This window comes from Aulonocara sp. 'chitande type north' Nkhata Bay, linkage group LG20, assembly GCF_057382095.1.
Source record: "Aulonocara sp. 'chitande type north' Nkhata Bay isolate Kocher_YH1m ecotype deep benthic linkage group LG20, A_spYH_male_GT1.1, whole genome shotgun sequence".
Classification (NCBI taxonomy): domain Eukaryota; kingdom Metazoa; phylum Chordata; class Actinopteri; order Cichliformes; family Cichlidae; genus Aulonocara; species Aulonocara sp. 'chitande type north' Nkhata Bay.
This window is the reverse complement of record NC_141363.1, coordinates 11157581-11173535: the sequence shown is the minus strand read 5'-3', so window position 1 is coordinate 11173535 and position 15955 is coordinate 11157581. Positions and strand designations below refer to the sequence as shown.

The 15955-nt window shown below is 40.4% G+C and overlaps 1 protein-coding gene across 3 annotated transcripts in view; it reads left to right on the top strand.

The window, feature by feature from the left end:
- Positions 1-15955, top strand: part of LOC147305230 (potassium voltage-gated channel subfamily KQT member 2-like) — a 41202-nt gene that overhangs the window by 7855 nt on the left and 17392 nt on the right. For all 3 annotated transcript variants that reach the window (XM_086276850.1, XM_086276852.1, XM_086276851.1), the window contains exons 2-6: positions 13433-13523; positions 13614-13740; positions 14031-14206; positions 15488-15613; positions 15791-15901. In XM_086276850.1, coding sequence (XP_086132976.1) covers positions 13433-13523; positions 13614-13740; positions 14031-14206; positions 15488-15613; positions 15791-15901 — 631 coding nt within the window. The remainder of the gene's footprint in view (positions 1-13432; positions 13524-13613; positions 13741-14030; positions 14207-15487; positions 15614-15790; positions 15902-15955) is intronic.

Sequence of the window (15955 nt, the reverse complement as noted above, 5' to 3'; positions counted from 1 at the left end):
GTTGTTTTTCAGGATTTGGGCTTGGCCACTTAATTCCAGTGAAAGGAACTCTTAATGTTTCAGCATACCTACATATTTTGGAAAATGTGATACTCAAATCAAATCAAATCAAATCACTTTTATTGTCACATCACATGTGCAGGCACACTGGCACAGCACATGCGAGTGAAATTCTTGTGTGCGAGCCCCACAAGCAACAGAGATGTGCAAACACAACAACACAAACGAGCAAAATACAAGAATGGCCAACCTGAAACTAATAAATATATGTACAATATATAATAGTATATGCATTTCTGGATGTGTATACTAAATATTTTCCTACGTGTGTGTGTGTGTGTGTGTGTGTGTGTGTGTGTGTGTGTGTGTGTGTATACACATTTTTACAAATTAAATAGTAAAAAAAAATAAAAATAATAATAATTATAATAATTATAAAATATATAAAATATACAGAGTTGAATATGTGCAAAACAAGTGGCATTTATATACAGTGTGGAGTGCATAATGTTGAAGTTCCAGTAGTGAAGCTGAGGTGTCTATGACGTGTTCAGCAGTCTGATGGCCTGATGGAAAAAGCTGTCTCTCAGTCTGCTGGTACGGGACCGGATGCTGCAGAACCTCCTTCCTGATGGAAGCAGTCTGAACAGTTTATGGCTGGGGTGACTGGAGTCCTTGATGATCCTCCCCGCTTTCCTCAGGCAGCGCTTCCTGTAGATGTCTTGGAGGGAGGGAAGCTCACCTCCAATTATCCGTTCAGAGCACCGCACTACTCGCTGGAGAGCTTTGCAGTTGTAGGCGGTGCTGTTGCCATACCAGGTGGTGATGCATCCAGTGAGGATGCTCTCAATGGCACAGTGATAGAAGGTCCTGAGGATGCGGGGGCTCATGCCGAATCTTTTCAGTCTCCTGAGAAAGAAGAGGCGCTGCTGCGCCTTCTTCACTGTTTTGTTTGTGTGTACTGACCACGTAAGATCCTCAGCCAGATGTACACCAAGGAACCGGAAGCTGCTCACTCTCTCCACAGCAGCGCCGTTGATGGTGATGGGGGTGTGTACTTCTCTGCACCTCCGGAAGTCCACTATCAACTCCTTTGTCTTTGCGACGTTGAGGGTGAGATGGTTGTCTTGACACCAGTGGGTCAGGGCGCTGACCTCCTCCCTGTAAGCCGTCTCATCACCGTTGGTGATAAGACCCACCACTGTAGTGTCGTCCGCAAACTTCACAATGATGTTGGAGCTGTTAGTGGCTGTGCAGTCGTAGGTGTAGAGTGAGTACAGGAGAGGGCTCAGTACACAGTACTCCCAGGTTTGTGGGAACAGTTTGGAACAGAAGAATTTGACTGGCCTGCACAGAGTCCTGAGCTTACCCTGACAGAAAACCGTTGGGATGAATTAGAGCAGAGACTTCGATTTAGGCCTTCTCATCCAGCTTCAGTGTCTGACCTCACAAATGTACTTCTGGAAGAATGTTCCAGAACATTTGAAGCTATAGCTGCAAAGGATGGGCTGACATCATATTTACACCCTATAGATTAGGAATGGGATGCCACTTAAGTTCATATGTGTGTAAAGGCAGACGAGCAAATACTTTTGGCAATATAGTGTTTGTGCTTTCTTACAGAGTTGGGAAGCTAAGACTTTGCATAGCATAGCATAGCTTAGCATAAAGACTGTCTTGATGCTATGCTAAGTCATGAAAACCTTTTATATGGTCATTGGTAAAGACAAGAAAACAGCTAATCCAGTCTTGGCCCAACTCGATGAAGCATGTTTAGATAACAAATCTCAGTTTGTTAACCCTTCCAGAGGGAAACGTTGGGTTTTCTGTTCCAGAGTTAACTTCGACTCTGAGTCTGATGAGCTGACTGACAGCCTGATTCATTTACTCATTCACAAAGTTGCTGTCTGTAGGGGAGCAAATTAATTTGCAGATGTTTTTACAAGCACTGTTAAATGTTTGCTATCTGCTGCAATTATATCCCAGATTTATAATCAGTGCAGAATAAAATCTATATAGTCTATTTCTAACTCTGTGGACAGTCATACAGCTGTCAGACTGTTGTTTTCTTTGCACTGCAAACATTTACTGCAAATTAGCAAGCAAGTGATTTATTTATACAGCACTTTCAGAACAACTCCCAGCTGAACACAACGTGCTGTACACTTGACATGCCAGAAATGGCATGTGACACAATTATTATAAGAATCACTGTTTAAATAAAAAATATCTGTTTAGTATTATACAGTCATATTTGAAATCTCCTCACAAGACCTTACTTAGTCTGTATATCTGAATTTGCCTCCCATTTGGACCATGATCTGTGTGTATGTCCTATATAATGAAGAGATAGAAATGACTGTCTAGAAGCTGTGCTTATGGTAAAATTATAGATAATCGAGTATCTGTAGGGACTAATTGTTTGATTGCTTTAGGAGGCAAGTCCTGTTACCTTCTTTTATCAGCAAGAGTCCTCATCAGAAAGTACTAATGAGCTGGGCAAGGTCAAGTCAGCAAATCTGCATAACCTGATCCCCAATTACAAATGCAGCTAGCTATCTATGTAGCCTTTTCCTCCGTAACATTTAGTTTCAGTGACTATACTTAGAGGAACTAATGTGATCCAAATGTAAACTGTAAGTTTTGAGCAGCATATCAATCATTGTTAAAACATGGAGCTCGTTAATGTGTTATTTCTTACTGCTGTCATAAGTGTAATATCATAGCTTTTTTGTTGTAAGCTTGCAAGCTGACTTTGGTAATAACATTTTTAAAGGAATATATCATTATCATGGCTAGGTTAGTTTATATAAAGACAAGAATCAGACTGAAAAAATGCATAATAAATGATGTTCCATCTAAAATGCAGTTTAACTGGACTCGGTGTGCTGAAATCATTTCTTGGCAGTATGCGTTGATGTTCTGCTTGGCAATATCATAGATGTAAGTACATAAGACTCCAGGAAGAGTTAATTTATGGGATCAAGTGGATTAATGAGTTTTGAATAATGAGTAAGTGTTGCCTTTGTGTGCTATAATCCATAAGCAGTGTTGGTTTTCACCTGGTGAAATTATAAATCAAAATGACAAGTTATGGAAATGCCATCACCTCCCCAGTGATCACAAATGGCTATGAAAAGCAAGAAGGATTGAGTTATTCTTTTCTGCATTTCTCACACATGTAGATGTCATACAACACGCAATAGTACAACAACACTCTTTTTTTGAGAAAGACTTATAAAAAGGTGTTTTGTTAGCCCTGGGCGTTTTTTGAATAACTCTGAAGCTTTTTTTTAAAGGGCAGGCATATTCAAAAAGTAGTTACCGGGTGATCAGGAGAGGCATCTCTTACTACTGTCACATCTGAAACACTGCCGACTTATAGGCAAGGCAAGGCAAGGCAAGTTTATTTATAGCACAATTCAACAACAAGGTGATTCAAAGTGCTTTACAGAGACATTAAAAAACAAAAACAATAAAAAGCATGATTTCAAATTGATTAAAAAAACAGTAGATAAAATCAGTAGTTAAAATATAAGTTTTGAAATTTAAAAGTGTGGATTTGGTGCTTTATTCAAATGCAGCTGAGAACAGGTGAGTCTTCAACCTGGATTTAAATAAACTGAGTGTTTCAGCTGATCTGAGGCTTTCTGGGAGTTTGTTCCAGATATAAGGAGCATAAAAGCTGAATGCAGCTTCTCTGTGTCTGGTTCTGACTCTGGGAACTGATAAAAGACCGGATCCAGATGACCCGAGGGATCTTGAAGGTTCATACTGGGTCAGGAGGTCACTGATGTATTTTGGTCCTAAACCATTCAGAGCTTTATAGGCCAGCATCAGAACTTTAAAGTCTATCCTCTGACGGACAGGCAGCCAGTGTAAGGACCTCAGAGCTGGACTGATGTGGTCCACTTTTTTGGTCTTAGTGAGGACTCGAGCAGCAGAGTTCTGAATGAGCTGTAGTTGTCTGACTGATTTTTTAGGTAGACCTGTAAAGATGCTGTTACAGTAATCAAGCCTACTAAAGATGAATGCATGGACTAGTTTTTCCAGGTCCTGTTGAGACATCAGATCTTTTATCCTTGATATATTCTTGAGGTGATAGTAAGCTGATTTTGTTTTTGTCTTAATGTGTTTTTCTAAGTTTAGGTCTGCATCCATCACTACACCCAAATTTCTCGCCTGGTTTGTGGTTTTTAGGTGTATAGATTGAAGTTTGCTGGTGACCTGTAATCGTTTTTCTTTGGCACCAAAGACTATTACCTCAGTTTTGTTTTTGTTTAGCGGGAGAAAATTGTGGCACAACCAGTCATTAATTTCCTCGATGCATTTACCAAGAGCCTGTACAGGGCCTCGGTCTCCTGGTAACATTGTGATATATATTTGTGTGTCATCTGCATAGCTATGATAGTTTATTTTGTTGTTGTTTATAATCTGTGCCAGTGGGAGCATGTAGATGTTAAACAGAAGGGGTCCCAAGATGGAACCTTGGGGAACTCCACATGTGATACTTGTCTGCTCAGATGTGAAGTTACCTATTGATACAAAGTATTTCCTGTTTTCTAAGTATGTTTTGAACCAGTTTAGTACAGTTCTTGAAAGACCTGCCCAGTTCTCTAGTCATTTGAGTAATATGTTGTGGTCAACTGTATCAAATGCTGCACTGAGATCCAGCAAAACTAAGACTGACATTTTTCCACTGTCTGTATTCAGACATATGTCATTAAACACTTTGGTCAGAGCGGTTTCAGTGCTGTGGTTCTGTCTAAAACCTGACTGGAAGGCATCGTAGCAATTATTCTGTTTTAAGAAGTAATTGAGCTGTTGAGAAACTGCTTTTTCAATGATCTTACTTAAAAATGGGAGATTTGAGACCGGCCTGTAGTTGTTCATTTGTGTCTTGTCAAGATTGTCCTTTTTCAGTATAGGTTTTATTACAGCAGTTTTTAGTGGTTCTGGAAACACACCTGACATGAAAGAAAAGTTGACGATCTGTAACAGGTCTGACTCTAAAGTCTTTGAGACCTTTTTGAAAAAACGTGTTGGCAGGACATCTAAACAGCAGGAGGAGGAGTTCAGTTGGCCTAAGATGTCCTCCAGGTCTTTGCTGTTAATAGGGTGAAACTGTTTGATGGTGTTTAAACAGTTTTTCAGTGGACACAGTATATATCCTGAATATGCTGTTGATGCTTGTCTAATCTTTTGGATTTTGTCTGTGAAGAATTTGGCGAAGTCATTGCAGGCCATGGTCGAATGAAGTTCAGCTGCCACTGACACAGGAGGGTTTGTTAGCCTGTCAACTGTAGAAAATAAGACCCGAGCATTATGACTGAATATCAGAGAAGTAGGACCTCCTTGCACTCCTCAGTTGTAAATTATAATTGTGAAGTTTCTCTTTATAGATGTCATAATGAACCTGGAGGTTTGTTTTTCTCCATCTGCGCTCAGCTTTCCTACACTCTCTTTTTTCATTTTTCTCCAGGGAGACTTTTTCCTTCCAGAGATAACCTTCACCTTAATGGGAGCAATAGTGTCCATTACATTTAACATTTTAGCATTGAAGCTAAACGAGCTCATTGACTGAACCTCTGGACAGGCCAGGTGTTAATGGGAAGACCTGGTTAAAGATCTCACTACTGTCTTCAGTTATACACCGTTTTGTGATCACTGCTGTTGATATATTTGTGTGGGCTGAAATTTTACTTTCAAAGAAAATACAGTAATGATCAGACAGGCCCACATCAGACACAGTAACCTTCAAAATGCTCAGGACTTGGAGATCAGTAGGTCAAGAGTGTGTCCTCTATTATGTGTGGCCTCTGTGACATGCTGAGTCAGCCCAAAGTTGAGTGAGTGTTACTCAGGTCTTTAGTCCCTTTGTCCTGAGGGTTGTCCACATGGATGTTAAAATCCCCAACAATAATTACACAGTCGAAATCAACACAGATCACAGACAGCAGTTCACTGAGATCATTAAAAAAGTCTGTGCAGTATTTGGGAGGCCTGTAAACATTAAGAAACACAACTTTGGATGGGGCCTTCAGCTGTAAAGCCACATATTCAAAAGACTGAAAACTTCCAGGAGATAGTTGCTTACATTGAAATGATTCATTAAATAAGACAGCAACCCCTCCTCCTCTCCTGCTCACCCTGGCCTCACTGATAAAACTGTAGTTAGGAGGGGTCGTCTCGATGAGAACAGCTCCACTGTTACTTTGGTCCAACCAAGTTTCAGTTAAAAACATAAAATCAAGGCTGTGCTCAGTGATTAAATCATTAATTAAAAATGTTTTCCCAGCTAAAGATCTAACGTTTAATAAAGCCAACTTAAGTGTTTTAGAAGTATTTTTTGCCCCCTTGTGTTTGGGAGCAGTCTGTGGCACACAAGGTATGTTTACTATATTTAAAGATCTTTTAGAGTGCCGCTCTCTGTGTTTTGACCAGGCCACATGTCTCAGTGGAAAAGTCACCACTGCCTTAATCCTCGCAGCCCGGACCCTCCACACATCACACATCAGACTGTGGAGACAGAGCATGAAGGTGGTAAGGAGGAACTAAGGGGGGCAAGGCTGGGCAATGTAACTTCGATTGCTCTGTTGAAGGCGACACTGTATAGACACAGTAAAAGACAGATGTAGCTCCTGTGGTGTCAGCTATTGGTTTCTGAAGTGCTGTCCTGAAATCCAATTGGTTGCCGGAAAATGGATAAGACAAGGAGGGGTAGGTCTGACTGTGAAACCACACACTCATTGGCTAACAATTTGCGATGGACATTTGCAGAGAACAACTGCATGATGTAAAAAGATTTGCCTTTGCGCTGTCAAGTGGACTGATTTGATCCAATCGACGCTTCAGTTTACTACGAGGTTTACATACAGGTTTCACTTGGCATTTGGAACCATTTGGAATATTAGTGTTTTGATGATGAATTATTCATAGTAATATTAAATGGCAACCTTCCTCTCACAGTCACATCTTCTGTCAGACATAAACAGGGTTCTAACATCTACACCTACACAATGACCATCTGTCTCAGTGTGCATAAGTGAAGATAGGTAACAGTTTGATTAGCAGTGCAAACTTACAAAAATATGGGAATAAACTGCAGTTATACCTGATTCCAAAAATACCTACTGTGACCCTATTGAACTACTTTCAAATTTGAGTTGAGTAAACAGTGCATGGATGACTTCATCACTACCACAGATGAGACTGTTTTTATTATATAATGGCTCATTTGAATAATACATAAATATTTTCACTTTTATCCCAGCCTCCTTCTCCAGCCAACACTTTTCCAGTTTCTGCTGTGCACCGCTTCAAAAATGAGTTAAATACAAATACAATCTTGCATCATGATTTTTATTAGCTGATGTTCAGTAAAATGTATATAATCATACATTCATGCCAAATAATTATAGAACAAAAACATTAAAAAAAAAACCACACGAGTTGAATTTTTCATTGGGCCACTGAACTGAGCAGCAATTTATTTATCTTTGTGTTAACCAAAGCACAAAAATCTTAAAGTGCTGCATTCAATAACATAATAAGAACCACACAGCCCTTCAAAGAACTCCCTAGCTCAGTAACACTTGCCTTGTACTTCTTGTGCCCAAGCAAGTAATCAGAAGCCAGGCATGTGTGCTCTGCCCCAAAATAGGCCTCCTTTGCTTTGAGATTTGCTTTATCTTTCTTGTATAATAAAAAAATTGTTCTTTCAGTGAACTCATTCTTGCCTGGAAGCTGTAGGTAATCAGTGTACAGTATATTTAGTATATTTAGGTGCACTGTACAGTTTTTCAGTGATGTAGTCCTTGTGGATGGAGTTCTCAAAGGGGGGGGGGGGCAGTTGCTGCTAAGAGATGCTTCTTTGTATTCAAGCAGAATAAATGAACCTTAATGATCCAATGAGCTGTACTTGATCTTTACTTTACAGGTCTTCTTGAAGAGGCCAACTTTACATGATCACAGAGACAGAATCAAAGAGAATCAATTAGGCTGGAAAAGACCTTGAATCTAACAGTGGTCACAAAAGTGTGCTGATCTTGAAAGACCTTATCTCTCTCTCCACACACACACACACACACACACACACACACACACACACACACACACACACACACACACACACACATATATATTACTGATTTAATGTTCATGAATTGCAAAGTCAATCTTAGGGACACGTGTCTATTCACTAGTGATATTTGAGAAGAAACTGATACATTTTTAAAAGATATGTATATTTTTTGTATTAGCCCTGTGACAGGCTGGCGACCTATCAAGACTCCATCTTTCGCACCACCCTGAATTTGATAAGGGGGAGAAAATGGATGGATGGATGGTAATCTGTGTATTCCACATATGCCATAAAGACGATGATAGTTAGATTGAAATATCCTGTTGGCCTGTAGCTGAAATCCAATAGTCAGATTTGATGACTATTTAGTTCTTATGACAATAATACATTAATAATTTGCTTTTCTGAAATCTGATACTGGTTGTTGTGTTCAAATAATTAATTGAACCAAGTAATTTGATAAATTGTGTGTTAAATACCTAATCATCACATCAGATTTAGATATTTGGTCGGCAATGCTGATACAAATTTTCAGCCAAGACCTGAGCGAGAGCAGGAGATTAAGAGTGCAGCAGATTGATGAGCAGTTAGGTACAGAGGGTGCACACAATCATCAGGGACAACACAACAAACAGCAAAGGCAGACTGACAATATATACCCTCACAGGATAACAAGGGGAGATATAACAGGAGGGATGCACAACTGGAACTGGAAAAATGAACTAACACAAACATATTCAAACTTATATGTTATTAGTTCTCAGAACATTTGATATTAATTCTACCGTGAAACAGCTTTAAAAGGGTGGAATTATCAAGAGAAAAATCCAACAATTTCTAGGCTTGTTTTCAGATACTAGCAACACCACTGCTTAAAACACAAGAAAACTAATGTGAGTAATGTGATCTAACAGGATGAACTTTACTGGCAGACTACAGATATAATGTAGTGTGTAGCAAAAGCTTTCACAGCCCGTTCACTATTACTAAGTAAAACTTGACTGCTGAAGTCATCATTGATATATGATATGACAACAATGACCTCAGTCTGACTTACCAAAGTAAAAATGTACAGAATTGTGGGTTTAGAGGTGAAAGTGCTTGTTGTTAAATATTTTAGGCCTTTGAGGAAGAGTAACAAAGATATCATAAAGAACCAATCAGAAAAAAGCTTATTTATGGGCTTCACTGTAGCCACACGATTGATCTTTGCTGCTTCATTCTGATTGGCTGACGGCCAAATATCACTGCCAGGAATGGACGTGAACTGCAGCAGGAAATTCAGATAAATTGCATTTAGGAAAAAAAATCAAGGGTGAGCCTTGATGAGGAGTGGTGAGAACTGAATGAAGCACAGAAGGAAAGACTTTATGCTCACACGGATTCAACATGTTTTACTAGTGATGTCAGCGTTAAGCTTTCTTGCTTCTGAATGGAGGACGGTATCCACCTTACCTGCATTGTTACTCACGCTGACCTATTTTAAATTTTAGAATTATTTGAGAAGATTTTTACGGATATGTGCAAACCTCAGTTTACTCATGTGGATACAAGCGTACCAAATTGATTCCGGGCCTTGTTAGTGTTAAGTGCTACGCAGAGATACACACAGTCCGTTCTGTGTTTCTGAGCTGGACTTTTGCCCTTCTTCATTTTTAAAGCTGCACAAACACATTTGTTTGTATTAATAATGGATGAAGTGACGGGACGAAGTGTGTAACGGAAAGGTGACACTTGCAGAGATAAACCTGACAAGAATTGTCACTTTACAGTTCAAATCCACTCTATTCCACTTTTGGCCTTTTAGAGCATGCTCTTCCTGTGGTCTTCTTTTCCAGCTGTGGGGGGCAGTTGAATGATTTCTGACCAATACCAAACAGCACACGGAGAAAGAAACTAGAAGCAGCTGGTGAATGCAGTGGAGCTTTTAGCAGAGAGTGAGACAACTGAAGTAAATAGATTAGAAACACATTATCCAGCAGCCACCCTCTGATGTCTTTACTTTTTCAAGCCAACTGATACAATAATAAATATATTACTTAGTAATATACAGTTTCAAACTCTGGCCCCGTCTCTGTGTATTCTGTGTAAATGCAACATTTTCTGAACCTTTTTATCCCAATCAGCTCACATGATAACAATTATAATAATAACATCTCATACTATCCATTGGTAAATGAAATTATTTTTGCATCTATATATTGGAATGATAATGGGCTCAGCAAATACCTACTGCCATTCTACAGTATCTCTAAGTATGATTGATGTTGCCTATGGCTCTAACTTTTATAATCCTGCACTGTCCTGGGTATCAGGTTTCATGAGGCACTTTCCATTTGCTCTGCTCTGGATTTCTTCCAGCAGATCATTTCTTTTTTTTCTTCTTTTTAATTCTTCTGTTTGTTTGTTTTTTTTAATTACTAGTGAAACTGACATAAACTTGACATCGTAGTCATTTATCCTGATTAAACAGATTTAGGTGGTCTATTATAGTTCCCAATCACCTTATTCTCCAACATACAGTGGGGCAAAAAAGTATTTAGTCAGCCACCGATTGTGCAAGTTCCCCCACTTAAAATGATGACAGAGGTCAGTAATTTGCACCAGAGGTACACTTCAACTGTGAGAGACAGAATGTGAAAAAAAAATCCATGAATTCACATGGTAGGATTTGTAAAGAATTTATTCGTAAATCAGGGTGGAAAATAAGTATTTGGTCACCTCAAACAAGGAAAATCTCTGGCTCTCACAGACCTGTAACGTCTTCTGTAAGAAGCTTTTCTGTCCCCCACTCGTTACCTGTATGAATGGCACCTGTTTGAACTCATCATCTGTATAAAAGACACCTGTCCACAGCCTCAAACAGTCAGACTCCAAACTCCGCCATGGCCAAGACCAAAGAGCTTTCGAAGGACACCAGGAAAAGTATTGTAGACCTGCACCAGACTGGGAAGAGTGAATCTACAATAGGCAAGCAGCTTGGTGTGAAAAAATCAACTGTGGGAGCAATCATCAGAAAATGGAAGACATACAAGACCACTGATAATCTCCCTCAATCTGGGGCTCCACGCAAGATCTCATCCCGTGGGGTCAAAATGATCATGAGAACGGTGAGCAAAGATCCCAGAACCACACGGGGGGACCTGGTGAATGACCTGCAGAGAGCTGGGACCAAAGTAACAAAGGTCACCATCAGTAACACACTACAACGGCAGGGAATCAAATCCCGCAGTGCCAGACATGTTCCGCTGCTGAAGCCAGTGCATGTCCAGGCCCGTCTGAAGTTTGCCAGAGAGCACATGGATGATACAGCAGAGGATTGGGAGAATGTCATGTGGTCAGATGAAACCAAAGTAGAACTTTTTGGTATAAACTCAACTCGTCGTGTTTGGAGGAAGAAGAATACTGAGTTGCATCCCAAGAACACCATACCTACTGTGAAGCATGGGGGTGGAAACATCATGCTATGGGGCTGTTTTTCTGCCAAGGGGACAGGACGACTGATCCGTGTTAAGGACAGAATGAATGGGGCCATGTATCGTGAGATTTTGAGCCAAAACCTCCTTCCATCAGTGAGAACTTTGAAGATGAAACGAGGCTGGGTCTTCTAACATGACAATGATCCAAAACACACCGCCCGGGCAACAAAGGAGTGGCTCCGTAAGAAGCATTTGAAAGTCCTGGAGTGGCCTAGCCAGTCTCCAGACCTCAACCCCATAGAAAATCTGTGGCGGGAGTTGAAAGTCCGTGTTGCTCGGCGACAGCCCCAAAACATCACTGCTCTCGAGAAGATCTGCATGGAGGAATGGGCCAAAATACCAGCTACTGTGTGTGCAAACCTGGTAAAGACCTATAGTAAACGTTTGACCTCTGTTATTGCCAACAAAGGTTATGTTACAAAGTATTGAGTTGTATTTTTGTTATTGACCAAATACTTATTTTCCACCCTGATTTACGAATAAATTCTTTACAAATCCTACCATGTGGATTCATGGATTTGTTTTTCACATTCTGTCTCTCACAGTTGAAGTGTACCTCTGGTGCAAATTACTGGCCTCTGTCATCATTTTAGGTGGGGGAACTTGCACAATCGGTGGCTGACTAAATACTTTTTTGCCCCACTGTAAGTGAGGTCAGGACCTGCCGAGGCTCTCATCTGAGTATCTCTTGTGCAGCAAAATTCATATGCAAGACCATCATTTAACTATTTTATCCAAATGAATCCCCTTTAATAATATCTAATCAGGATTTTATCTGTTGTGCAATGACTAGCCTTAAGTATTTTCCCCAAGTTTAGGATAAAAGCATCAACAGTTTTTCTGCAATTTATATCAACATAAATTCTCATAAAAAAAAAAAAAAAAGCAATCCCGCTAATGACTCTGACAGAAAGCAGATAGAGTGGCTCAGCTGAGATTAGATGTAGAGATTAGACTCTGTCTAATAAGGGCGGGGTACTAAGGCTGGTTGGATGGCTTGTCAGCTGATATAATTCACTGTTCAGAGGTTTGTACACTTTCATACAAACGTGTTCAAAATGTACAAAATTAGCTTTAACTGACTACCATGGTGATACCGATTACTCTGAACTGGACCTGTCACGGTCTGCGGAGGCAGACCGTGCGGAAATGTGTGTGGTGGACCCAGGAGCGAACACAAGCGAGGATGCAGGAGTGGAGTTAAACAAAAGCGAGCCTTTTATTCTGGCTGATGAAAGGAACAAAACAGAGTGAGGGCAGCATAAGAGTAATAGTTCAAACAGAAACCTAAACTGGACATAAACTAAGGAAAAGCTATGGCTGGAGATACGGAACACAGGGGGTGGTAACACAGACGACGCGATACAGACTACATGAAACACAGAGACTAAATACACAAGAGGGATGATCAGGGGAAGTGGCCACACATGGGAACACAGCTGACACAGATAAACATAACAAGACATGGCAGGAGTAAACAACACTGACGGGAGACTGTCAAAGTAAAACAGGAAGTACACAGGTGCAAACAGGAGGAGAGAGAGAGCACGGGCATAGTGGGCTGGGGAAACATGGAATGAAACAAGGAGGGGAGATGAGGGCTCACAGATACATAGAGGGGCACACAGGGGATAAAAGTCACAAGGGGAAGTCAAATAAGGAACACCACAACAGGACAACTTAGGAAACATGGCCTAAATAAGGAACGAAATACAAAAATACAAGAAACTAAGAATACTGGGCCCACATGGCCCAGGACCATGACAGGACCAAAAAAAAATATCTACACATGGATCTATCAGGTGTAACAGTGACTTACCCTAAATAAGAGAGTAGAAGCAATAACTTTACTTTGTCTCATCCGTTCCAGCTTCCTCTTGGTGTTTTCGTGTCTTATACTCTCAGTCTTTGCCACCATTAAAGAGTTCACACAAAGCTCAGAGAGTGCCTTGTACATCTTGGTAAGTATCACTTTATTTAATATTTTAACAGTATTCTGCATATAAATTAATGTCACAAGGTTAACTCCCCCATTCTGTTTTTTTCCACAGGAAATTGTGACCATTGTGGTGTTTGGAGTGGAGTACATTGTAAGGATATGGGCTGCTGGCTGCTGCTGTCGATACAGAGGATGGAGAGGGAGGCTAAAATTTGCCAGAAAGCCTTTCTGTGTCATAGGTGTGAAAACACGTTTGTCTTGTGTTTTACTGGCTGTCATTTCTGTCACCTTGAAGAACATAACATGGACACATTACTTGTTACTTGTTTTGCTATTACTTCTGTTCTTAAATGCTGAAACTTTTGATACAATGATACAAAAATATTTTTCCAACTGCAAATTGTTTGTTTGAACAGTGTACAGATTAAATGAACAATGATCTTCAGTGTCCATAGTAAAGTGTTGTTAATTTAGTCTGATTTGACCAAGGTCATGGTTTTCTATTCATATGTTGTACTTCTCTTCCCAGACATCATGGTGCTGATTGCCTCAGTATCTGTCCTGGCAGCTGGATCTCAGGGCAATGTGTTTGCCACCTCGGCTATCAGGAGTCTGAGATTCCTGCAGATCCTACGGATGCTGCGCATGGACCGCCGTGGAGGAACCTGGAAGCTGCTCGGATCTGTAGTTTATGCACACAGCAAGGTGATCTTGATGTACTCCAGTTTTGTCTGTAGTTTCCTCAATGTTTTGATTGTTAAGATTGTGTGGCCGCCATTATCACTTATCTTTTAACCACAAAGCATGCAGACCAGGTGAAAGTAATATTTTTAGTATAGAGTAACTGTAACCCACATAAATGAGCTGAGAAAGAACAAAGAGAAAAAGTCCAGCGCATATAATAAATGGGAATTTGAAAAGTTATCATGGCTTACAAATATGTTATTTTAGAAACATTTTGTTGTCTTATCCATATGTCTTTGCACATATGCAAGAAAAATGCAGCCATTTTACCCTATTTCAATATTCCCTGCTCAAAAATATATTAAAGGAACAGGGAGCAGGGCCTCACTGACCTCTTGGACAGTCTGGTGGTGCCAAATGGACTGAAACATAATGTCCCAGAGGTGTTCTGTTGGATTTAGGTCAGGCGAGCGTGAGGGCCAGTCAGTGGTATCAATTCCTTCTTTCTCCAGGAAGTGCCTGCATACTCTCGCCACATGAGGCTGGGCATTGTCTGAACCCAAGTATTTAATCCTGATACCTAATGGCAGTCAGGGTGCTGTTGCCTAGCCTCTGCGCACGTCCATGGATATGGTCTCCAAAGACCATAAGTAACCCACCACCAAACAGGGCACGCTGAGGAGGAACCCAGAAATGACAATTGGTCCAGTGATTTCATCTTGATGCCTGTTTTACATAGCATGTTACAGGCAGCATAAAATTCTCCACGGCTTCTCCACACCCTTTCACGTCATGTCTCCTTGAATCTCCTCGATGATCTTGAGACTTTGCTGGCTAATCTTCTGGCAATGGCGTGCATTGATGTGCAATCCTGGAGGAGATGGACTCTATGTTACTTCAGTGACACTCTATTATCAAAGGTGTCTCCTCCGAGAAAGTCTATCATGACAAGGAAGCATATTTCTCTCTGTTTAATTTAAATGAGCTTGGAAAATCTAATTATTTGCTTTTACTAATAAGCTGCAGAAACATCATTACAGGGTTTGTGGGTGTTTGTGTATGATTACATGAGAAGGAGAGATGGCAGGCTGCAGCTTTTGTGGAGACGAGGGAAATAAAGAGGTTTATGAAATGCTTGGTTTGCCGCACAGGGCAAGAGATTCACATATGATGTCCAATATTGTTACAGAATAGCCATTTGTACCCATTGACAGAGGTTACATTGCCACTTTTGCAAAGCATTCAAGATGACACTTAATTACTTTAATTTCCCAGTGGTCACTGTATTGGTTTTCTCTGTAGGAGCTCATCACAGCGTGGTACATAGGCTTCCTGTGCCTCATCCTGGCCTCATTCCTGGTCTACTCCGTGGAAAAGGAGTCAAATAATGAGTTTGACACGTATGCTGATGCTCTTTGGTGGGGGCTGGTAAGACTAACAAGGACAACATGGATCTTCAGTATTTGCTTTCTGTTTTACAACATGCATTTTTGACAAATATTCCGCTTAGAAATGTTCATTTTACTTTATTTCCAGTTTTACAAAAAACAGGTATTAAAAAAGCTATTTAATGTTTGTTTGTTTTTTATTTTTTTTTTGTACCAGATAACTCTTACCACCATTGGTTATGGTGATAAGGTTCCCAAAACCTGGAATGGACGCTTACTAGCAGCCACGTTCAGCTTGATCGGCGTTGCCTTCTTTGCCCTTCCTGCTGTAAGTATGTAGGCTTGTCTTTAGGGCGTTGAAGCCGCTGACAAGAGTTCACAC